At 30.7% G+C, this 26,572-nt stretch overlaps 1 protein-coding gene across 1 annotated transcript; it reads right to left on the bottom strand.

Moving 5' to 3' along the window:
- Positions 1–328: 328 nt before the first annotated feature.
- LOC114711698 (transcription factor PIF4) lies at positions 329–4,654 on the bottom strand. Its single transcript, XM_028896117.1, has 10 exons — positions 4,557–4,654; positions 3,819–3,901; positions 2,833–3,727; positions 2,649–2,747; positions 2,510–2,575; positions 2,063–2,128; positions 1,678–1,974; positions 1,413–1,536; positions 930–1,016; positions 329–847 (listed from the first exon to the last, which is right to left on the bottom strand). Exons 2-9 carry the CDS (start codon positions 3,881–3,883, stop codon positions 1,012–1,014), a joined length of 1,617 nt encoding a protein of 538 aa, XP_028751950.1. The 5' UTR covers positions 3,884–3,901; positions 4,557–4,654; the 3' UTR covers positions 329–847; positions 930–1,011.
- Positions 4,655–26,572: the final 21,918 nt, after the last annotated feature.

The raw sequence follows: 26,572 nt of genomic DNA, 5'->3' as shown, positions 1-26,572 counted from the left end.
ATAAGTTCAGGAATGAGAGAAACGTCTCGGTATTAAACTATTAATCCTGTGGTCACATGACATGATAACAACAGGTACAGATGAACCATGGTATCCAAATTTCTAAACAGTTCGTTGGATTATTATCTCCAATGTCACACAGAGGGACCAGTACCACACATTCGATTGCAGCTTGACTAAATAAAGATAAAACATCACACTAAGTGGTGGGGAATAGATTCAATTTTCATGCCACTTTCAAGACGAGTGAGAGAGAGAGAGAGAGAGATAGAGAGAGTAAAGTTGAGAAACAACATAGTGAAATGATTGCAATCTGACGACAAAGTAGTGAGGTAAGGAAGTTGATTTTACATCAGATAAAAAAAAATGGACAGAACATGCAGTACCAGTCTTTTCAAACTCATCTTCATATAACATTATGCTTTCCTTTTAGTGAAATCCAGCGCCAGTGTTGTATATATTTGCACTGCGGGACAAATTTGCGAGGAATGAAAAAGCAGAATGGAAAGGGGACCTAATTAATCTAGTTATCTACATCAAAAGGGGGTTCGCTAAAGCTTTCATCATAACTTTTCAAAGGCAACGATGAGTGGCTCACAACAATCGTCTCAAAGCAAAGTGGACCCCCTGGCCTTCACCAATCACTTGCAAAAATACAGCCATCTTATTGTTGGAAGACTTTGAGGAAAAGAGTAACCTTTTTGGAGGTAGCCATTTAACCAAAGCTAGTTTCTTCATTGATCTCATCACATGCATGGCATGACAAGTATGTATTAACTGGATTCAATATAACTCCTTTCTTTTTCCATTTCCACCCCACTTTGCTTTGAAGAAATATGTACAGTCACTGATGGAGAAACAAAAGTGACTTGTCAGCCCCGTGAAGAGATGTATATATTCAGGTATTTTACTTGAGCAGGCAAACATACTGAGAATCATGAGATGGCCTGTATCATCCTGCCCGGCTTATTCATGACACAACAGATTCCGCTATGCATTTTTGTAAACTAGTTAACCTGTGAATAATGAACAACACAAAACTGTCAAGAGAAATTTATGGAGTGAGAATGCTCAAGGCACAAGCAAATCCAACAAAGATAAAACTGACGAATGGAATGGAAATTTTATTGAGTAATAATATATTCAAGGAGCGCTGAAATTAGACACTCAACAGAAGTCAATAAGCTAGCTATTGAGAATGCTATCAATCAACAGACATTTGAAGAATTTCATGACAAGGACTTGCAGGAGGAAGATATGTGAGTCCAATTTAAAGCATCAGCAGTAGTTATAGAAAAATTTACATGTGCTGACTGCACAAAAACTCGCAACTGTTTACTTAAAAGCAACAGGCAAAACTTTTCCATATAATTGATGTGGTCAAGGAATTGAGAAGTATGTAGGTGGCTTACCCATCTTGCCACCTAAATTATCATCATTATTTGCAGCTCCGTTCAAGGGTCCACTGCTACTGCCGGGTGGAATCATTGGTTGACTATGTTGTACTTGAGATCCATAGTTAAATCCATTCATCGGCTACAAGACCAAAGACAGACGGAAAAAAAGAGAATTTATTTGAACAGGAACACTATCACGAAATAAAAAAAGTGTTGAAGTTTCATTCTTTAATTATTATTTTTTTTTTCAAATAGACGTTGATTTGGACGAAACCAAAACCTGAGAGGCACTTTGCATAAATTGATACCCCATATAACGCGCGAATTGCTCTGAGAGAGCTTGATTTTGCATCTGATTCTGATAAGTAAAGGGACCCATAACAGGAGCTTGACGCATCAAACCCTGGTTTGGTGGTTGAGCCATGGATATGGAATGATCAAGTGATGTTCTTGGTAATTGCACCGGATTTGGAATAGGAGGAAAAGAGGGTGAAGCCATTCCCATACCCATTTGGGACATATAGTGCTGAATTCCTGGAAACATCATTGGTGCTATTCCAGCTCCCATCCACATTACCTAGCAATAAAGAGTGAAATGATCATATATCACCAAATTATCAATGTAAAGACAATTGCCACAGGAAATTCTTCAGTGCAATTCGTACCTGAAGTTGTAACTGAAGTGATTTCAAGTACTCAATTGCCTCATCCAACATTGATGCTTTATCTGTCTGTAAATAAGCCCTTGTTCAATTAGCACAACTCTATGATTGGATGACATGAAAAAAGAATCATTTTAAACAAGACAAACCGGTTTGCATTGTTACTTTTGTTAGTAGTTTTGACCACTTTCTATTTTTTTATAACATGGGGAGGTGCATTATGAATACTTTAATAATTAACTCAACAGGATTTTTCTCCTTCTTGCTTTTACCTTCTCTCTCTACTCCCCTACCCCTTTCCAGACATGTTTTATGCCCTTTTTTACTTAATGCACCAATATAAATCCGGCAGTCTTCTATCTCTAAGACTCGGACACTGAATGCATGCATTATCAATAAAATCTGTTAAGAGATTAGCAAGTCAACAGGCGCATAAAAACCAAAACCAACCTTGTTACTATGAGGTATGAGTTGTTGCAATGTCCTCATCTTCTCATTGATCCTATCTCTTCGTCTCTGCATTAGCAACACTGATGGTCAGAGTTAAATTCACCAAATTCAGCCTTCTCATAAAGTATCCAGCTCTTACCCTTTCTGAGAGATTATGCACTTCAGCTGCACGGTTCCTTCGGGAAGGCCTTGTCCCCTGAGCTACCTTGTTTTCAACAGCCGATTTGGGTTCTGTGTCCTGTATTATACATAGAGAAATAGATCAGATGCAAAAACAAAAGCATTTAATAATAAAGATAAATGGAGAGGAAAAAGGGCTTCACCTCACTTTGTTCCTCTAATTCTTCTGTATCAACCTTTTTCCTTTTTTGGCCATGGCTTCTTGCAGACCAGGAGCAAGTTTTTGCAAGACTACCAGAGTCATCTGATGATGAACTCAAAGTTGGTTCAGGCACCTCTGACTTCCCCTTTTCACTCTGATGGATTGATTTCTGGATGCCATCTCTCTGGGGTTCAGGCTCGGAAAATAAAGCGGTAGTCCAAACCCCATTGCTTGATGCCCTGCTTATGTCAGGATCTAGAGGGACTTGGTTGCTGCCACAGTGACTTGAACCAACTGTCATGACAGAGCACTCTTTGCCCTTGTTTTGCAACAGACCACCATTACCTTTACCTTCAGACTGTGCATTAGAAGATGTTGGGGCTACTTTGGAGGATTCTGAAAACTGAGAAAAATTGAGGACATTTTGTGATCCACCAAAATGAATATTTTTCTGCGGTGAATCAGGAAAATGAACTCTTGGAGCAGGCATAGCATCTCCTGATAATTCCTGAGAAAAGGGCTTTATATTTGGTGTTTGTGAACTTGCAGTCACATGGCAAGCACTGTAGGGGCCGAATTTGACATACTTTCCCTCTTCAAGTTGTCTTATTGGCTTGCCCGACTCAAGTCCAGAGGATGGCAGTTCAGATAAAATGTTTGAACAAAGTTGTTGGTCCAATGGATCCTCAAGTGGATATTGAATCCATGAGACGGCGTCATCATCTTGAATCAAATGACTTGAGTTCCCATACGACTCATTAGCCCTGATTGTTGATTGATCATTTTTCTGGAACTGTCTCGAGTCGATAGAATTTGCAGCTGGTTTTCTTTGCGTCTGGCTGTTCATAACTACCTGTCCGTTTTGCCATATCAGCTCCACAAGTTCTTGGTCCGTCCTGTGGAATTTTCCAGAGGGAATTATGATTAAAGCAAAGAGTATTGAGAGAACAACAATATTCTGCTTTGATAGATATAGATGGCACAAACCCCATGGGCTTCTTTTGATTGGTGACAAAAGCATCATTCTCAAAATTCCAACCAGGAAAATTCATGGCTGAGCCAACGGGCAACTGTGGAACAAGAGAAAAGCGAATTTAGTTTCAGATTTTGTACAGAACACAATCAATATTCGAGACCCCGTTAAATGCCAGCGTTTGACTCTTCAGCAGCAAACTTTACAAGCAGAATAAAATAAGCTGTATAGTCCGGTTAGTTGAATAATCAAACAAGCATAAAACAATTTTTTAAGCGAAACAAGAAATAAAATAAAGAAAGCGTTTGGATCCTGTAGCTTTACCAGCAGAGTATGGAGCAGAACCCAAAGAAATGGAACCACAAGTTATTTTATCAAACTGAATTTGTCAATAAGTAAAGCACGGAAAGTTCTATCTTCAAGAAGGAAAAAAAAGGCATTTCATCTCAAATATTAAAGTTGATAAGTACAAGCACATTCCACACACTTGCCCACAGAAAGCGAAAAGGAAAGAAGTACAAGAATAATTTAGGGGGAAAAAAATTCCCACCAGACACTGAACCCAACTGAGAAAGAAAAAAGCAAGTAGGGCGAATTCTGGGAGTAGACAAAAACACAGTCGCAGACACATGAGGGGGAAAAAAAGGCACGAATTCGAGAGTAAAAAAAATTCCCAACTTGCTGAAAACTATACCTAATTTGATCAACACCGAAAAATTCGTTTTACTTGAATTAGAAACAGGACGAACTACCCACGAGATAAGGAGAGGAAGAGTAAAACCCCACCTGAACTGAGGCGAATTTTGGGACTGCAGGAACCAGAAACAGAAGTTTATAGTTATAAAAGAGAAAGTGCGCGCTTAATGAGCTCCCAACGACTGCGAATGAAGGAATCTTCAGGGAAATGTTTGAAAACGAGTAGATGGGAGAGAAGCTTTTAACGGGAAGATCGATAATGACATGGATGGAGAGAGAAAGAGACAGGCATTACGAAGAATTCAAGGCCAAGGGGATATAATGGGGTTGTAGGAGGCGAGAAAAACATGGGTTCACACTGCACAACAGGTGGCAGGTCGAAGAAGAAATAAATGAGGTCTGTGTCCGTGAAAACTGCGCATCCGAGTTTTCTGGTTCTTCCAATCTTAAATGCTCCAACGAAATCTGTTTCTGCAGGCACATGGCAGGCGTTATCTATATCCCCTTCCTGATGGCGCCACGTGGCAACTAAAGATCCATTTTATTATTTTTTTAGAGAATTGAAATTAATAACTCATAAAAATATTAAATTTAAATGTCATTTAAAAAAAAAAAGAAAGCTTAGAAATTAAAATGTTGAATTTGCAGTTGCCCATTAAAGAAGCAACACTAAGGCCCTATTCAGCAGGACGTTAAAAATTATTTATAAGTATGTTTCATATTAGTTGAGATAAAAAAATTTTACATATTTATTTTGTACTCCCTCCGTTCCTTATTACAAAAGACATTTGATGCTTATAGTATGTTTCTATATATAAGAGACACTTAAAAGTTGTCTCTGCTTTTCTGTGTTGATTTCCTATTTTACCCATATTTATTGTTTTCAACTCACACTCTCTCTCCCTCCCACTTCTCTTTCTTTCAATAATTTAATTGTTCTCTCTCATGTTCTCTCTTCTTATTAATGAGGGCATTTTTGAAAAAAAATTATATTTTTTACACATTAATTGTTCTTAACTAATTTTAACTGTTTTTTTTATCAACGTAATTCGGTTATTTGTCTCTTATAATAAGGAACGGAGGGAGTATCTAGTAAATTATTATTAAAAAATTACTTATAAACTGTTTCAAATATGCCTTAAATTAAATTCTCATAACTTAATAAAAAAATTAAGTTCTCATCTAAAGTAAGTTTAGTATACTGACAGGTGATGTTTTGGACAGTCAACTCCCAAGTAAATTGAAAGTAAAAAAATAAAATAAAAAATAAAAAAAAGCAGCGAATACAAATCCATATGATCATCAATATTAAGAAGCCTCTAGTCGTAAAAACATACACACACCCACACTCACACCACCAATTTTTAATATAAAACCCAATAAAATAATTTAAAAAATTAATAAATAAATAAATAATTTAAATATTTATATTTATCATTTTTTTCAAACTAATTTACCTGACTTATGGATGGATATATAATCTAATAACACAAATAAGTATTTCAAATAGATTATGTAACGTATATTACACCACCTTCGATCCTATTTATAAAATCTCATTTGTAGACTATAAATAAGGTCGTATAATTAAGACCAGATATAATAATTAAGTTATTATTTAACAGTCTTAATCTTCATAAATTAATTATCTATATTATATATTAAAGACAGAATATAGTATATTCCCATAATTAACGGCACTAAATAAGATTGCTTCAACATGTGCTCAATGAAAGGAAGAATATGGATAGATGAATCAACATGTGACAAAAATGAAGGGCAGAGGAAAGAGGTGGGAAAATGGAGAAATTAAAGGACACATGACCAAAATGTTGGATCTTGACTAACAAATGTTTTTTTATTGAAATGTTGAGAGGAATTTAATTAAATAAGGAAATTTATCTTAGGGCAAAAAATTAAATAAAAATGATTTCTTAATTTTAGTTATTACTACTAGGCCTCAAAGGGATTTGGAAGTGATAATGTCCTTTGACCATATTAAGCAACTCGAAATAGTTGACCGGCCGTTGACCACCGATTGGGGTTTGACCTATTATATTTTTTATTTGCTCTTTGTGCTTTGGTTTGCTCTAATCAGTTTAGATTAATTTCGAACACCCTTATTAAGTGCTGAGGATTAAACAATAAATTCTGTACTAGATAAACTAATAACAATAATGATATCTTAGTAATAAATTAATTTTTATTTAATAATACCTATTCATTTTTCATTTGTCTAAAATTATATAGCATACATTCAATTGTAAATTTATTTTTATTTTTTTATTTTATTTTTAAAGTAATGGTCATATTTGGCAATTCATGATAGGTACTGCTAGGTAATAAACTCAAACTGAATTTTTTAGTGATTTTCAGATTTTTTTTAATGATGACTTTGTATATTTTCATTCATAAAAACTACTTGTTTTTGTTATTTTAAAATTTTATGGTAGTTTATGTATTTCCTTATTTTTGTGACATTCTTTCTCTCCTATCTCGTTTGATTAGTTTCAGAAGTTATTCAAAATAACTTTTCAAAATAATCAGGAGTATATTTTTCTTTAAGATTCTAAACATATCTCCGACGTTCACATGTCCATCTCCGATCAAAGAAAATACTCCTCCGGTCCTTATTATAAGACCCAATTTGACTTTTTATTTGGTCCTAATTATAAGACCCAATCTATTTTCTCTCTTATATTTATGTATTTTTTTCCAAGATAATCCTTCTAATAATGATAGTTTTAGCCAATAGACTTAATTAGCAAGGATATTTTAGGAATAACAACACTTATTTATTATAAATAACCAACTTAACTTACTTCCTTAATCTCCTCAAATAAGTCAATTGGGTCTTATAATTAGGACCGGAGGAGTACTACGTAAGAGTTTGATTTTTATTTTGATCCCAAATATAAGACCTTAATCTATTTTGTCTGTCATATTTATTTATGTTTTTCTAATATAGTTCTTGTAATAAAAGTAGTTCTAACCAATATACTACCTCCAATCCTTAATATAAAAACTTGTTTGACTTTTATTTTGATCCTAAATATAAGACCTCGATCTACTTTGTCTCTCATATTTATATTTTTTTTTCTAAAATAGTCCTTCTAACAATGGTAATTCTAGCCAATACACTTGATTAGCAACGATATTTTAGGAAAGATAATACCTATTTAAAATAAATAACTAACTCATCAATTTACTTCCCTAATCTCCTCAAATTCGTCAGCTAGCTTTTATAATTAGGACTGGAGGTAGTACTTGATTAGCAATGATAACTTATAAAAGACAACACTTATTTATTACAAATAACTAACTTAACTAGTTTTCTTAATCTACTCAAATTAGTCAACTAGCTCTTATATTAAGAACCGAAGGTAGTATTTAACAATCAAAGTTTTTTTTTACCAGCGTTTAACGATCAAAGTTAGTCCTCATTAAATATAAAGATCACATTGTTATGTTTTGAAAATAAATAAATATCCAATATTTGAAGAAAAAATTTAGAAACAAAATTATAATTACACTTTTTATTTTGGAACTGACTTCTTTCTATTTTCTTTTTGGTTTGAACTCTCTCTCTATTTCTTATCTCAAGTTCTCAACCCTTTGATGAAATTTTGATTGGTTAGTTCTGGGATATTTAAATTAATTTTTAAAATTGCAAATCTATTTATTTATTTATTTACATAATTTCATATTTTGTGAAATGTTAAATCCTTTTATTTTAGGGATTAAACAGGCCACGTGAGTGAGGGTCACTATGTCCTGTAATGTTTTCTTGGTCCATGTGATGGACGTGACCCGGTGACTAATTCCACGCGCTGTAGCGGTAGGAATGTGAAATACGGACATACTGTGAGGACCCTACTTGATTATGAGAAAATGACACAAAAATAATATTTAAATTTAGAAATTTAGAAATTATTATTTAATCATCTTAATAATGAAAATTTCTATTTGATCACACGTGATTAAATTAAGATTTTGGAATTTGCTAAAAAGAGTAAAAAGACTAAATTGCCCTTTAATTTTTTTTTTTTAAATCATCAAGCATTCTCACCGATTGACTGATCGTCGGAGCTTTGACGCTGGTGACCACTGCCTAGGTAAGGCGGGCGGTGGATGAATATTTTTTTGAGATTTTTACAACTCTAGTAACGCTGTTAACAAATTCTTTAATGCTATTAACAAGTTCAGTATAATAGTTAATAACAGGTTTTTCAGAAAATTAAAAAATTGACATTTTTATAACCTTAGTAATGTAGTTAACAAGTTTTTTAACGCTATTAACAAGTTCAGTATAGTAGTTGACAACAAGTTTTTCAGAAAATTCAAAAAGTGACATTTTTACAACTTTAATAATGCGATTAACAAGTCATGTAATGATATTAGCAACTCTTATAGCGCCATTAACAAAATTTCCTATGAAGGTTAATTTTTTTAATATTAGCTTTCTATAAATATTGCGCAAAATTTTTTTTCATTTATTAAGTAATCATTATAATTATAAGAGTTGTTAATATCATTACTGTAAAAATATCATTTTTTTAATTTCTTGAAAAATCTGTAGTTAATTACTATACTGAACTTGTGAATAGAGTTAAAGAACTTATTCACTGCATTACTAAAGTTGTAAATATGTCAATTTTTGAATTTTCTGAAAAATCTGTTGTTAACTATTATACTGAATTTGTTAATATCATTAAAGAATTTGTTAACCATATTACTGAAGTTGTAAAAATACGAATTTTTAAATTTTCTGAAAAATCTATTGTTAACTACTATATTGAATTTGTTAATAATGTTAAAAAAAAAAATTTGTTAACCACGTTACTATAGTTGTAAAAATTCCAAAAATACAGTTGCCGATCACCAGATCTTAGGTGACTGGTTGTCAGTCGGCCGCCAGAGCTTAGGCACCTGAGGCCTACCTAAACTCCGGAGGATTGTCAGTGCAGAAGCTCCGGTGACTGGTTTGTCGACAAGGGTGGCTGATGATTTTTTAAGGAAAAAAAGTTAAGGGCAATTTGATCTTGTCAACAAATTTCAAAATCCTAATTTGGTCATGTGTGACTAAATAAGAATTTTTATGATTCAGGTGACCAAATGGGGATTTGCAAATTTAAATATCATTTTTTTGTCATTTTCTCCTCGATTATTATAGGTAGAATTACTATAAAATTCTAAATAAAAAAATATATAATTATTAAAAAGTTTTAGTAACAAGAGTAGCTTGCAGTGACAAACTATAAAATAGTAAATGACAACTACTTATTATTGAGATTTACTAATAATTACTCCTCATGTTCTTAATATAAGACCTATCTTACTAATTTGATTAGACTAAGAAAGTTAGGTAAGCTAGTTAATTATAAAAATATGACATATTTTTTTTAAAACACCATAATCATCTTCTTTAATATCCTCCCTCCTTTTCTTACTTGATTATAATTGAAAGAGTATTAATAAAGGTAATTTAGAAAAAATTAATAAATATAATAAATAAGTCTTATGTTTATGATCAAAATTAAGTCAATAATTAGGTCATATATTAAAGATAGGATGTGTATTTTTTTTTTTCCTTACACTTCATTGTAATCCTCCCTCTATTGTATGTATAGAGATGAGTAGATGTCAACCGTTGATTTCTCTTAATTTCATTTCAGGGTCGGATCAGAAGGACCACGCAAGTGGGGAAAATAATCACAAATTTATAAAATGACAAGAAGGGAAAAATCCTTAACACAATTCAATTGTAGATCTTAAAATCGCAGTTATATATACTGAAAGATTCAACCATAAAGATGGGAAGATTAATTGTAAATCAATTGTGAAATACACAAGTTTTGTGGGTCTGAAAAATTTGGTAGTAAGAACTAAAAGGCTTGGGTGTAAAAATTATAAGATTGGGGGTATAACAATTGCAAGTATAATAAGTTTATAAATCTTAAGTTTAAGAAAGTGGAAAACATATTTCTAAACTGTGAAAATTTTATTGGATGTAGTAATGACATGGGGAAAGGAAAATGACACCTAAATATTTATTTGGAATAACTTCAAAAACCTTTTTTTTAATAGTGATTTATGGAATACAAAATACGTATGTGATGAAAATTTTATCTTAATTTATAAAAAGTGCTGAAAAAAAATATAGATTCATACAAGCTTTAAGATGAAAGTATTTGATTTCATTGTATTGTAGTGGCTAAGGAGAAAAGAAAGGTTTAGTTGTTCAAATCTTATAAATTAAATGAAAAAAAAATACATATCAAGATAATATAGACAACAATGGCTAGACAAGGTTTCAAATATGTACTAATAACATTTTTTACAGTGTTAAATGAAAGAGTCGGCTTTTTTTTTTTTTTTAAATACTCATTGTGTTGACTATTTACATTGATTTTTTTTTCCTCCTTTGAATTAGGGGGATATCCAAAATGTTTTGAGATTGCAAGTGTAATTAAATTCACGACCTCAAAAATCATTCACACTACCATACTACAAAGCCACTGACATATTAAAATATTATTAACATATATTCATTCTACGAGAATTTAACTATAAAAACTTAAGGCAATCATATAGATTTTGCAGATAAGATGAAAAATACTCACTCTAGGTTTTTTTAAAAAATAAGTTACAAATAATTATATCGGTTTATGACAATAAATATGTAATAAGATTTTTTTTTAAAATATATCCTTGGTTGAGTGTGTAATATCCTAAAAAAAAAATAATATAATATAATAATATTTTATTATAATATTTTAAAAAAATAAAAATAATATATATATAAGTCAACTTTCCACCGAATTCGGTGGAAATTTGACGTTGCGTGTGGAATTTTTTTGGAGGGGGTTGCGGTAGAATTCAACCCCCTCAATAAATGTTAGGTTGTTAAATACCCCCTCCCCCAAATTCATTTCCGCATCAGACACAAGGAGGAAAGAGAGATAGAGTGAGTGAGGAACGAGAGAAAGAGAGATAGAGTGGGAGGAGCATACCGGTAGAGGAGAAAACAAGCTTTGAAGATATTTTAGGTACATAAAATTACTTCTTTTTATCAAATTTTCTTTATAAATATTTTCTGTATATTTTATGCTTCCTATTTATGTTATTACTATAGTGATTGGAGAAAATTTTGAGACTTGTATATGATTTAACTATTGAGTTTTGACAAAAGATGACTATAGAAATTTAGAAGTAAATGAGTTGTTAATTTTAATCGATTTAGATTTCTCTATTTGTTGGTTTTTAATATTTAAATTAATTTTTCTAGTTGAAAAATCTGTTATATATGATTTATATTATGTTTTTACCGATTAAATTCAAGTTAAGCAATTTATTTGGATTGTTTGATATATTATTAAGATTTTAATCGGTTTAGTTTTATTTATTGGGTGACTGGAGGTTTTAAAATAATTATTGTAGCTAAAAAGTCTATTATTTATGGAAAAATATATATATATGGTAGTTGTACCATTAAAGTTTTGATTAGATTATTTAATTATAAATATTTGAAGTATTGTTGAATTTTTGATAGTTTGATTTTGAGGTTTAAACTTAAAAAGAGTGTTTTTAGAATTTAGAACATAATAATTTTATATGTAGAAATTGTGAAAATCCTTTTTATTAAAGTAAATAATTTGGAGGTGGTAAATAAATAATTTGGGTTGTTAGAAATTTTAAGTTGTTTTTAAAATACTTAATAATTGTTGAGTTATGAGAGTTACAGGAATTTAGAGTAAAACTTTAAATAATATAGAGAAGTTTAATTAATCAATTAATTAGTTTATATTAATATGTGGTTATATTAATTGTGTAGATTAATTATTGGTTGAGCATAGGATTGACCTTCTAGTAATCCTAAGTATTGCTTTGGCGAGAGGTAACCACTTTCCACTTGTTATATGTGCTAATATGTTGTTTGTGAGTATTTTGCTATTTTTAGAATAATATTTGATATTTGGAACTTGAATAGATATGTTATATCTTTTGAGTTATGAAAATTGTCTTGTGGGATTTTTGGAATGCTTATTGAGAAGTTTGGAAGAGATATATGATTTATATCTTATTGATTATACTGAGAAAAGATTGAGACATTTTTATTATATTGTGAATGATTGGTTGTTATTTGGATTTTGGGATTGAGTCCTGTCCTACCACGTGGTAAGGCCGCCATTGGTGCACATTGGTTGGCTTTTTCTTTCGTCCCCCATAGTGAGGGATAGGCCTTTGTGGCTTCTTATTCGTCCCCCAGAGTGAGGGATAGGCCCATATGTTTGATTGATCCCCCAGAGTGAGGGATAGACTTATGTGGCTTGTGTGTTGACCCCCATAGTGAGGGTTTGGATGATTGAAATTATATTTCTATGGATATATCTATAGTTCTCGAGAATTAATAACTGTCCCACTTGACACCTCATGAGCACGTGTTAGTATGTATGATGAGTTGGAAAGTTGGTTACTGAGGCGTTTGTCTCACCCCGTGGTTTAACATTTTCAGGCGGTAGTTCAGGTGGTGGCCCATCAGGGAAGGCTCCGGAGGCATAGTGTGCTGATTAGCTTGTATAGCCTCCTTGCTTTTGTTCTATGTGCTGACTTGTTATATATTGCCACATAGGGCTCATCTACTATCATGTTGTAAAATAATACTCTTAATTACTACTATCTGGTATGATAGGGGAGTGAGGAGGCCCGAGACGTTTTAGACTCTACGTGTAACGCTCCTTTGAAAGTATTGACTTTTGATTAATAAACTCTATAGTTTATATTAAACTGATTTATCAGTTCGTATGTTTGAAAATATCAGTTTGGTTTGGGCTAATGGTTGGATGATATTTCTGGACTTTGGAAGTCCAAGGCCCAAGGTAACGGTCAATGTTACTCTTATTATAAGTTTATTCCTTTTAACCATGATAGCGATTTTAAAATTTTAAGGTTTCTTCTTTTCTATCATGGTTAATCGTTCAAATAAATTGTTGGATTTAATCTAAAATGGTTTTGAAAGAGTGGTTGTCACAATTTGGTATCAGAACCATAAAGTGAAAAGCCCCGAGCCTCTGTCTCCTGAGAGTGTGGCGAAGGGAGGATCTCCATAGGAGATGCTTGGGTAACCAGGTGGCAAACTGATAGGTACCTTGTGATGCCACGCGGTGGGGACCTAACACTGGGGACCCTGCAGCCAAGAGGGCTGGGGACCTTGCAGTGGGGACCCTGCAGTGGGGACCCTGCACCGTAGTCTCTTCACAGAGTGTGTGTGTGAGAATGAATGAAAAAATAAATAAAAAATAAATTAATTGAGGTGAAAATGAGAAAAACCATATTAACATTTTATACATTTCCAAAACGTAGCTTACAAAAATGATGAAACCTATTCAAAAAAAATATACCAATTTATAAAAAGGATTAAAGGGAGTATTTGATATATAATTAATTAAATAAGTAGTCAGGATTATTTGAACACTTTATCATCGGGCATGTTTTTATTTTATAAAATACAACATTTAAAAACTTGATGCAAAAAATAGTAAAAACAGTTATATTGATAAAAAACAGAAGAAGAAGAAGAGTAATAAGTAGTGCTTCTCCAGGATAATGGGGGAATCGTTGGTGTTAAGCTTGATACACGAAGGAACTGCGGTATTCACGGGTAGGAGTATGTCATCAAGAATCAACATTATCACTGGATTAAAGTATACATTTAATCTTTTAATTTTATATAAAATTTTAATTTATTTTATTAATTTTAAAAAGCATATATTCATTCATTTAATCATAAAATTGTTAGACTTAAATAATAATTTTTTGTGACAATCATAACTATTCTGAAAATTAACTTAATATGTTAACATTTAAAAATATTTTATAAACATTTAAGATCTCAATGTCATCATGTTTTGTTAATAATTTTAGGATTAAGAGACTAAAAGTGTGCATTTTCAAGTTAAAGGACCAAATTAAACCTTTCTATAAAATTAAACAACCAAAAGTATATTTGAGCATTATTATTAATTAATTAATTAATTAATTAACTAACTAACAAAAAACCATTTGTGGAAAACACTAAGAAATTCATCTCGTATATAAGTACTATAATCAATCAATCTAATCCTGCGTTTCTCACGTCTTGATATTACTCCTCTGATTTTTTAATATACTACCTTCAGTCCATAATATAAGATACTGTTTGACTTTTATTTTAATCCTAAATATAAAACCCCACTCTACTTTGTCTCTCATATTTATGTATTTTTTTTCCAAGGTGGTCCTTCTAATAATTGTAGTTCTAGCCAATATAGTTGATTAGTAAGGATATTTTAGGAAAGATGACACCTATTTATTACAAATAACTAACTTAACTTCTTTCCTTAATCTCCTCAAATTAGTCAATTGGGTCTTATAATTAGGACCGGAGGTAGTATGACTTAATTCTTGAGTTAGTTTTGATCCTAAATATAAGACTCATTTATCATATTTATCAGTTTTATCTAAATTACACCTATGGATACTTTCTCAGCCTTAATCAAGTAGAAGAGGGAGAAGGGGTATTAAGAAAGATGATTATGGTGTTTTAGGAAAAATGTGTCACTTTTCTTATAATTAACTAACTTACCTAATATAATCAAATTAGTTAAATCGATCTTATATTAAGGACTGGAGGAGTACTAATTAATCAACTAAGTACATTGTTGTTGTGATCATCATCATCTTCGACAACAAGAAGCAAAACACCACCACTCCTCTTTTTTTCTTTTTTAAATGAACAGACATTCTTTTATTAAAGATAATTATGTGTTCAAGATAGCAAAAATTTGAGTTTTAATTCACGAGTGTCTAACTCTTTCCTCTTTTCGTAGAGTTAAACCTCGTTGATATCACCACTCATTATACTGTCCGGAGGACAAAAACAAGTATATGGGCTCTCTTAAAACTTTCACGACATGCGTATTTATGCAATACCCAGGAGAAAAAAAAAATTTAACTCCAAAACTTTTATTTCATTCCGCCTTAAAAATAAAAACTAGATATTAGTTATATGGGAGAATTGGGAAGAATATAATTGGTAAATAGTACTTAAAGGTAACTAACTTTCTCAATGTGTAATTTAACTTTCTCTACGTGCAATCTATGTTCTCTTGTACCACATCTTCTTTGTACAAATAAACTTTTCTTACGTGGAACATATCTTCCCTTATGTACAAGTTAGCATCTTTATGTGTAAATTAGTTCCTTGTACCAAACAATATTTTTTGCAAACCATCTTCGCTATACACAACTCAACTTTTCTTATACGCAACTTATTTTTTGTGTAACCCACCATCCTAGGCACCATTTGCTAATTAATTTTTTCATGAGGAATTTATTTCTAATTTTCTCTAGTTATATTAGTTATTTATTTCAAAAACATATTTATTTTTAAAGTACTCTTTCTAATCATTCGCTTTGAATATCGCTCTCTTGATGTGAATGTTTTTTAATATATGTAATTAATAAAGAGATTTTTTTTAAATTAACAATTTAAAAAATAAAGTAGATTGAAACTCTATATTAAAATCAAAATATATCTGTACTATTAAGATTCGGTGATTCTTATGATTGAGCTAGCTAGCACTGTTATGCATTAGACGTGAATACTTCTCTCAATAGGAATTTGAATATTAGTTTGTCATGTTGTGAAGAACTAGCCGCTTCTATTAGATCTAACCCTCATTGGTTATTATGTTATCTTTTGACATGTAAAAGGTTCTCTACCTTAGCAGGCCCATTAGTTTGGACCTAAGCCCAAGTCTGTTTATGCTCAGAACCCGTGAACACTTTGACGTAGATTTGAGGGAACAATGGGCTATCCCTTGCTTCTATTGCCGTAGTTTCTTCTTGTCTTTCCTTATTTATTTATTTATTTATTTATTTATTTATTTATTTATTAATACAGTTAAACATGTGTACATACAAATATGTGTACACTAGATTCAAACTTAAGACTTCATCAAAATGTAAGATTTAATCAATTAATTTGAGTAAATTAAAGATATTAGTTAAATTAGTTAATATAAGATGTTCTTTCTAAAATGCCTAAAGTATTTCTTTTAATTTTTCACCATTTCCTGCTTGATTATTGTTAGGGAATATCAGTCAGGTTAATTTTTTAAAAAATTGACAAATATACGAAATAAATCTTACATATAAGACTAATATCAACTTTTTAATTTCGTCTTACATTAACAATAGGCGGAGTACAATTGTAGCCAAAACTAGAGAAATCAAAGCTTTAAAAAGCCTAAGCATTACAAAAATTATTACACAACTCACGCAACCAAAATACAAAAGCACAATCTATCTCAATCTCAACTTCACTTATCTTCAAGCTCTTCTAAAAGCTCAATACCACGAATAATCCATTATACGTGATAAAATACGAGTTTGATCCTATTTATAATATTAGATTATTAGTGTCTACTTTTTAAATTAAAAAAAAAAAGGAGCTCAATGGCCATCTTCACTGCTTTTTACTTATAGCAGCAAATACTTCTTGTACAACCTCCCCAAATCCCCACAATATTCCTACCGTTTAGGAACAATGTTCTATTAGAATTTTGCAACACACACACACAATTGCGCACATGTGAATAAATATGATTAAAGGTAGTTGATGTTTGCAAGTTAGTTAAAATTGGTTAAAGGAAATACATATATTAAAAAAATGTCTTTTTTAAAAAAAGTCTACTCTTAGTTCTAGTGAGAGAGGTCAGGAAAAAAAAAGATGCACAAGAATATAATAAATACATATTATGATATGACATAAATTAATGGAGCAAAAATATAAAAAAATTAGTTAAAATTTCAGACATCCTTCCTTTAATTAAGTAGTAGTGAGATAAATGCCATCATACCCATATCAAGAACTATATCTTATATATAGAATCAAAGACACAGATGGTAGTTTATTTGCCATAGTCGACCATAATTTACTGCTCTAGTTCATTTGCTTTATATAACATCTAATATTCGAATTAGCACTTCACACCATGATTTATATTAGCTTTGATATTAAATAAAGACTTTATTTATGGTCTACAAATGGGGTCTTATATTTAGGACTAGAGGTAGCATTTAATTACAAAAAAAAATATTTTCAAAATGTGATTTATTCTAGATAAGGCAGGGAAAATTAATACTTCTTTGATCCTTAATATAATATCTATTTAACTAATTTGATTAGATTAAAAAAGTTAGGTAAGTTAGTTAATTATAAAAAATATGATATATTTTCCCTAAAACACCATGATAATCTTTCTTAATATCTTCTCTCCATCTTCTACTTGATTATAGTTGAGGGAGTATTTATAAGGGTAATTTAGGACAAACTGATAAATATAAGAAATAGGTCTTATATTTAGAACACAAATTAATTTAATAATTAAGTCATATAGAGTATAAAATATTATAACAACACCGGAACTTATTATATTCTTCATAAACTGTGACTAGGGTGACCCATATCATATTCCGTACATATAAAAAAGATCCATAGCTAATTTGTTGTAAATTATGAAGAAACCAAAAACAAGAAGTGACGTCATTTTAGCTAGCAACAACTAAAAATCTTAACGAATACTATACTGCAATTAAATTCCAATTTCCAAAGGATCAAGAGGCCTAAAGCATCAATTAATGTATCATACACAGAAAGACATAACTATAGAAAAATAGAGGAGAGGACATTTAATTTGTGTGATATATACTTAATGGGGCTGACTAACTTTTTATTCGGGCAAAAAAGAAGAGAGGGTTCCAGTGTTGTTAAATAATATAAAAAATTTTAAAAGATAATATACAAAATTTTAAAACTCAATATGGACAATTTCGAAATAGTTTTCAACTATGACATGATTTCACGAAAATAAAAAAAAATTAAAAGAAAAAAACTATGTTCACTACGACATGATTTCGCTAAAATAAAAAAACAAAAAAACAAACTATGGCATGACTAATAAGAATGATATCATATTTGATATTAAAATGGTGAAGGGACAAATTTACTTATTATAATATTCAAAAAAAGTATCAGGCATCACAATAAAATATTGGGTGCAAAAATACCTATTATGATACAAAAGGGTCCTGAAATATCACTATTGTTAAATTGGGTAACGTTGACCGTTTAAAAAAATATTTTGACTACAATTAGTGACATGCAGAGATGTGGCAGAATAATACTTCTCCGGTTCTTAATATAGGACCTATTTATTGAGTTGATTTTGGTCTTAAATATAAGACCCATTTTTTATATTTATTAATTTTCTCTAAATTATCCATATGAATACTCCCTCAACCATAATTAAATAGAAAAGAGAGATGAAGTATTAAGAAAGATGATTATGGTGTTTTAGGAAAAATGTGTCACTTTTTTTTTATAATTAACTAACTTACCTAACTTTTCTAATCTAATCAAATTAGTTAAATGGATCTTATATTAAGAAACGGAAGAGTATTTGTTAAAATATTCTTCTTCTTGGACATACGACATGTCACAGGGAAACTGCGACTTCAGACTAGAAAACGCAGACTAAAGAAAGTCAGAAAGGACGCCGGCGTCCTTTGCACCAAAAAATTTTTAGGTTTACAACAGACTTCTTAATCCAAGATTAATAGAGTGATCATCAGAAAGTCAGAAAGGAAATTTGAAATTCAGATGTAACCACCCGGAACTACCCAACCAAGCAAGCAGCACAAGACGCAGAATACCCCAACAAAATTTGTTCATTCGTTCAGCCATCACATGAAAATTTTAATAAAATGTGTAATTAGAAAACAACTTTTCAAAAGCCTCACGATTCAAAATCTATTACAAAGAGCAACTGAAAATATTAACCAGCAAATAGAGGCAAGGGTTTCGTTCCAAGGAAAGCAATAAGATCAATTATCATCGTCGATCCATAAGCCAATGCCTTATATTTAAAGTTATCGTACCAATGGAAGCTCACAGACAGTCATATGCAAAAAACTTGAGGAGTACAGTAAGACAAACGCAAGTTGTTAGAGATGTTAAATTCACAATTTTCAGCAGTATAATTTCTAGAGGATACCGAAATCCAAAATATTGACCCCAGTATCGTACAGTTCCCAAGCTTGGGGGACAACTGGAGATTAGTGTGATGAGAGAATCTGTGAAGACCCAAGCTTCTTCAAATCTGGCCACAGATAATAGACGGTGAGCCGACGAGATCTCCTTGTCCCAACCGCCTACCTCATAGCTGCTGGAATGAAGAAAAATTATCTGTGCCAGTGGATGATGACACCCTCGGTGGAGATGATGGAGGGGAAGGGGGAACAGTAAGGGTTGAGAGGGAGAGAAGGAGAAACTCGATGGAGATGAAGGATAAGAGGGGAACGCAGAAGAGAGAGAGGGAGATGAAAGATGAGAGGACACGTATGCATTTGGTGGGACCCACAAAACGGACATTTGAAGCATTTAACCGAAATTATATTTTTGGCCCATTTTAAAATATTTATATGTATTTTTGCATCCAATATTTTATTACGGTTACTCTTTTCAGGCATAATCATCGAATGGATGAAAAACTTGGGAGGAAGGCAAAAGAGGTTCTTGAAAGTACTCATCTCATTTATAAGACAAAAGAGGAAGAATTTTTAGTTCTAGTTATAACATAATGAGAGAAATTTTTTTATATGAATATATAATTTTATCCTACATTTATTATTGTGTTGATTTTATTTTCATATGATATAATATCTATTAAATAAGAATAAAGTTAAGAAATTGTTTGAATTTTAATGAAGAGTGAATAAAGTTTAAGATTTTTTTTGGTCTATATAAATTATATTGAAGTCACTTATAAATAAGATATGAAAAGTAAATTGTAAATCTACAGATATTGATCTCTAGGACTGTTGACAAGAATTCTTAAAAAAATCTCTTAAAATTTAATTACAAATTTAGAGGATATGCTGCAACCAAGATACAATTCCCGGTGAATCCCAGAGCTTCAAAGCACCCATATGTCACAAAAAAGAAAGACATGCTTCTAGGAAAAAAAAAGGTATTTCACTAGTTTCATATACTTATTGGTTAAATAACTTTCATTTAAAAAAAAAAAACAGAAGAGGATCCAAGTTTTAAACTTTAACAAACAGTATATAATAATAGACAAAACTCAAAAAAATGAGAGGTGAGGATTGAAATGGAGACTGAAAAAATTCGTTAAAAGAGTACTTAGTATGAGAGATTACTTGTTAGTTCAGATTGAACAAACCTATGTAGGTGAGATTAGGAGAATACCACCTACCATGAGATTCTCTAATACCATATATATAGGTTTGTCTAATCTTAAGTAACAGGCAATCACTCAAGCTAATCACTTTTTTAATCATTTTTTTTCAATTCAAATCTCAATCTTTATCTTTTATCCTTAATGTTTTGTACCAAACCGGACCAATATGTACATTTAAAATTAGTGTTAGTATTCCAATTTATATATACACATTGATGTTTAAGTTTTAGGAAAAGTTGTTGAAAAATCTCCTATTAAAATTTCTATTGCTAAAAGATACCTGAAATTTGTTTAAAAACCTAGTTGCAACTCCAATTTTGACAAGCACAAATTTTTTTTTAGTTGTGTAGTTGAAGAAAAATCACACCCGCTGAAAATGAGTTACACATGCTTAATTCAAATAGTTTTAAATAGAAATTTTTCAGCAAATTTTTTCATAGGTTTTGTACTTGGGCACTGAGTATCAATTTCAGCATAAAATCTTAAAAATAATATAAAAGAATTATACTAGTGCTAAAAAAAAATTAAAAGAATTATACTATTCATAAACTTTGACTGATGCGACTCATTTAGCATAAATACAGAGAACCTATGCTAGTTTGCTGTGATTCAATTTGAAAAACAAAGCAGTATGTGAGATCATTCACGCAACAACGAAACTTCAATATTCAGAGAAAGATTGATGGCGCCAAAAAAAAAAAAATCAAAGAAAGATTGCCCTTGTGCCCAACAGCTTCAAAACATCATCAATCTTTTCTGATCTTAAATGTAAGATTATAAGAGTTATATAACTAATTTATAAATATCAATAAAAATATTTTAGGTTAATTATTTATTGGTTTTTAAAAATATTCTTTTGATAAATTGCATTAAAAACTATATCTAATAAAAATCTTCTTAATGAGTACAGTTAATAAAAAGATATGTTACAAACAAACATAAGGAATCAATGCTCATTTGATGGAACAACAGGCGAGACCAGTCATCCAAGGACGCCCCCGTTAAATTTTAAAGAATATGATGCAAACAAAATGGGTCCGGCAGCCCTAACGCAAAGCACCAATAATACATCATGAAATAAAAAGAAGGCAAAACATGCATATTTCTTGCATTGTAAGAAAGTATATTTTTAGCATTTTACAAACGCATGCTCTAATTAGTTACAGAATTAAAGAGTACAAATTTTTCTGCCCAACAAGTTTTTTTGAGTTCAAGATTATTCCGAAAGTATTAAAATAGAGCAATATTATCTTTTATTATTAAAAATATTAACAGTTAATGTTAACAATTTAATTTTTTTGATAAGATGGGGTAAAATTGCTATGTTCTGAAATTTTCAGATCGATATCAAACCTAAAATAACTTTTAGACCAACATAGATCTTGAACCATATTTGGTCATGAGCGAAAATTTCCTGGACATAATTAGTCCTGAGGGAAACCATCCGGCATAAAATTTTACATTAACCCTTTACTTATGTTTATTACATCCCGTTTTCATTCATGATCGATTAGGTATATTGCCATATCATGGGCATGACGAGAAAAATTGTTGAAAATACCATTCCATACCAACAAGCTACGTGAGGCCATCCTCTGAGCACCAAAAAGCGTATGTATAGCAAATGCAGCAAGAACGCATCAATGAACAGAGGGAATCACAGCTTTTTAGTAGAATAAAAATATTTGATTTGTTTTATATATGCTTATTGGTTAAGAACCTCGAGGAAATGATCAAATGAAAGTTAAGTTTCAAGAAATTGAATTGAATAAGAACTAAATTTAAGTAAACTTTACACAAAAATGAGTTGAAAATGGTACAAATATAAAAATTTTAATCTCAAATGAGAAATTTAAGCTCATAGGACAATTTTTTAATTTTAATTTTTTAATAAACAAAGCATCAACCAATTAACTCAAATTAAAAACGCAACGTCTCTACTGCTCATAGGCTCCTTCCAGTAATGATTTACAATTGAGATTTTTATATTTACAATTGTCTAAATTAATATTTGAAATTATTTCTTAATAAAAAATTTTAGAACCTTATTGTAAAAATTATTGGTGATGGGAACATAGAACAATTTGAGCATATATAATCAAGAATGTAATTAAAGAGATAACAACATATTATCCACATTAATAATCCCATATATTTCCTCTTTTTCTATGCATATATAGGAGTTGAATAATTAGTTAAATTAGTTATTTATAATAAATATATGTTGTCTTTTTTTAAAATACTCCTTTTAATTATATGCATTACAAAAACTGCCCTCATTGATGAATAGGATTATTAATTTCAGTAAATAAGTGTAAACTTGTAAGATAAAGCAGATTGAGTTCGCTTACATTTATAAGTAGGATTGAACTTACAACCTCCTATTTATAAAAGAGTTGCATGCCACTTTTATGCAAGTTCATTGGCTTTTCTATGGATTATGAAGAGTTTATAAACAAAACTTATAATTATTTATTATGACAGCGCGCGTCTTGTGACAACTAATACTAAATGCTAATATATTATATATATATTTATATAAGCGGAGAGAGTGAAACTAAAACCTCATTTATTTATATCAGTACCGCAAACACACACACACACACACATCAGCAGTAACAATAAGTGCACGCTAAGATTCTAGAAGCTTACTACATAAAAACACACCACAGACACATGTAACTCTTAATTATTTCCTTCTACATATAATACCAGTTCATAATCTACTCATAGTGCTAATCAGGCTGCTGGAGCTATTTTAATCATGTCATCGTCATCGTCGTCGTCGTCATCGTTGCAGTCACCCTCCACGGAAAAACTGCAAGACTGATCAGTTGGGGGAGTTGGCCCAATGACACCTCCGGCGAACATAGGAAGAGCAGGTTCCATGCAATAACCTAATAATAATAATGAGATGCCCATATTATATGGTTTTGCAACAATATTAATTTATCAGACCAATACACAAAATAGAGCAGAAAACTATATAGTAGTATTCTAAGAAACTGCCGCCAATGCAAGACTGATTTCTATGACTTGATGAAGTCATATATGGAGCCACCCCACATATGTCTGCCTTTTATAGCCGACAAATTAACAATGGAGTTGCTTTCAAGCATATATCCGTACCTTTAAAGAAATTAAATACATTAAAGGCGACAGAATCTAGAAAATATAAGCAAAAGGTGTTTAATTTGGTTGATATAATTATACTGGTTTTGGATGACTTTTATTAAAAAAAATGAAAGATTTTTAAGAAATAATATAGTAGTAAATAGCCAAAAAATAATATATACGTACAATTTAGAAATAGTTTTAGTATTTTGATTTCCATAATCTATAATGGTGATGCTCAAGTTTGCTAAGAAGAAGCAGATTGGATTGTTATGAATATAAAACTAAAATAATAAAAGAAGCATATGCTGTAAAGATTTAAAGCATATGCTGCTATATATCGAGCATGAATCACAAATGATGAACTCTAAAAGAACTTTTATTAAAAGACAAAGGGGAATTTAATTAACAGCAAATTAAAAAAATGATATTTAATTTGTTTGATATATTTCTTGGTTGAATAACTTTTATTAACAAAATTGGTCCAAAGAACTTTTATTGAAGAAGATGAAAGGATGAACATTTTTTTAGTCATTAAAAACTTTTAAAAAAAATTACCATATAAAAAAGCAGAAAATTCATCATGTAAAATTTACAAATAGTGTTAGTATTCTAATTTTTATAATATATATTGATACCTAACTTAATTTTGCCCATGGGCATATGCTGTAAAGATCTAAAGCATATGCTGCTATCAAGCATTAATCACAAATCATGTTCCCCAGAGCTCCAAAAGAAACAATATAATATGTGAAGAAAAAAGGCAAGACGTCTTTACAGGAAAAAAAAATATATTTAATTTGTTTGATATATTTCTGGGTTGAATAACTTTTATTAACAGATTGGCCCAAAGAACTTTAATTAAAAAGACGAAAGGATGACAGTTTTGTTCGTGATTAATTTATATATATTTACATATATAAAGCACAAAATTCATCATGTACAATTAATGTTAGTATTATAATTTTTACAATATATATTGACTCCTAACTTAATTTTGCACATGGCCTTGAAACAGATTGAATATTAATGTCAATATAAAATATTAAAATAAAATAAAACATATATTGTTCACAAATTGTGCTATGACTTCTATCTTATATAGGTTGTATAAATATGATCTAATAGCATGAAAATTTTTCTATATCTAAAAGACCAGAGGTTTGATCCCATTTGTAATATCAGATTATTCGTGTGTTCTCTTTTAAATCAAGGAATGAAAAAACCTTATTAGTTTAGTGTAATTCATGAACAAACAAAAGCCAACAAGCTAAGTGAAGTCATTCTTGCAACAACCAAAGATTCAAAGCAAATGCTTCAAATCAGGCACAATAATGATCACCAGGGACCAAGAGCCCTAGAGCACCAATATATCAGAAAAGAAAGATATGTTTCTGGGAAAATAAAAAAAAAAAGATATTTAATTTCATGTATGTTTAGAGCTGGTAATTCTTTTCTTTTATTGGAGGCAATCAAGTTTGATGCATTATCAGACACTAAATATAAGTATTACTCCCAGTAATAATTCAAATCTTGCCTCATCACATTGTGAGAGATTAATCTTTTTGGTTAGACCTAACTCCACTGGTCAAAGTCAGTAATTCGAAGCTTATCAATATCTATAAGTTATATATATATATATATATATATATAAAATATATTCTGCACTCAAGCACTGACCAATAATACGTCCTATGTATGAAGCCCAAAGCACCAGTATATCCAAGAAGAAAGACAAATTTCTACGAAAATTGGAAAAAAAAAATCCTCTCGTCCTTAATGCATGTAAGACCTAATTAGGGAGCTAATGTTAGTTTTATATGTAATACTTATTTTATATGCTTATTATTTCTTTCAAATTAATTCTATTGATATTCTTTCAACAATAATTAAGTAGAAGAGAGAGGAAATGAAATTAAGAAAGATGTTTAGAGTATTTTAGAATAAATATATCATATTAATTAATTTAACTAACATTTTCAATTTATTCACATTAGTTAATTAGGTCTTACGTTAAAAACCAGAGGAATATTTATTTTGTCGTATACTTATTGGTTCAATTATATTATATATTCTCTTACAGCTACATGAGTTGGTGACTACAAAGAAATATTCAAACTTTAATGGTTACAAATTTATAATGCGCTTGGGTGATATACCAGTATCCAAGCCACGTTTATCAAGATATCACGCACCTTCAATTATACAGAACTTGATTGTATGATCAAGACCCTTAGCCTTTGGGAATCCATTATAACAGTGTAATGTAAGCCCATTTTAACAAGCTTTTGGCCCATTTCTTTCCATTAGGCCTATTCATCAGATGACCTTCCCCCATTAGAAGGGACTTTGTCTTCAAGGTTACAAAACAAAAGGACAAAGACGCAACAATGTGAGGCCCAAAACTGTGGAGGAGTTTTCAATTTTTTATGATTTTCCAATTTTTTATGATTTTCTCCAATATTTAGAGTATTAAATGTTTAAAAAAATCATTAAAAAATTTAAAACTAAGTTATTTTACCAAAATAAAACAAAATTTGGAAAATGCCCCAAAATTGAGGGGAGCTGGGGCTGCGACACCCTCATTCCCCTTATTCTAGCTAGAAGCTTCCACAAAATACTAGATGTATATTAAATATTTGAAAGAAATATCA

This window comes from Neltuma alba, unplaced genomic scaffold (genome assembly GCF_004799145.2).
Source record: "Neltuma alba isolate B1F8T4 unplaced genomic scaffold, ASM479914v2 tig00011304_pilon, whole genome shotgun sequence".
Taxonomy (NCBI): Eukaryota; Viridiplantae; Streptophyta; class Magnoliopsida; order Fabales; family Fabaceae; genus Neltuma; species Neltuma alba.
This window is presented reverse-complemented; position numbering and strand designations above follow the sequence as displayed.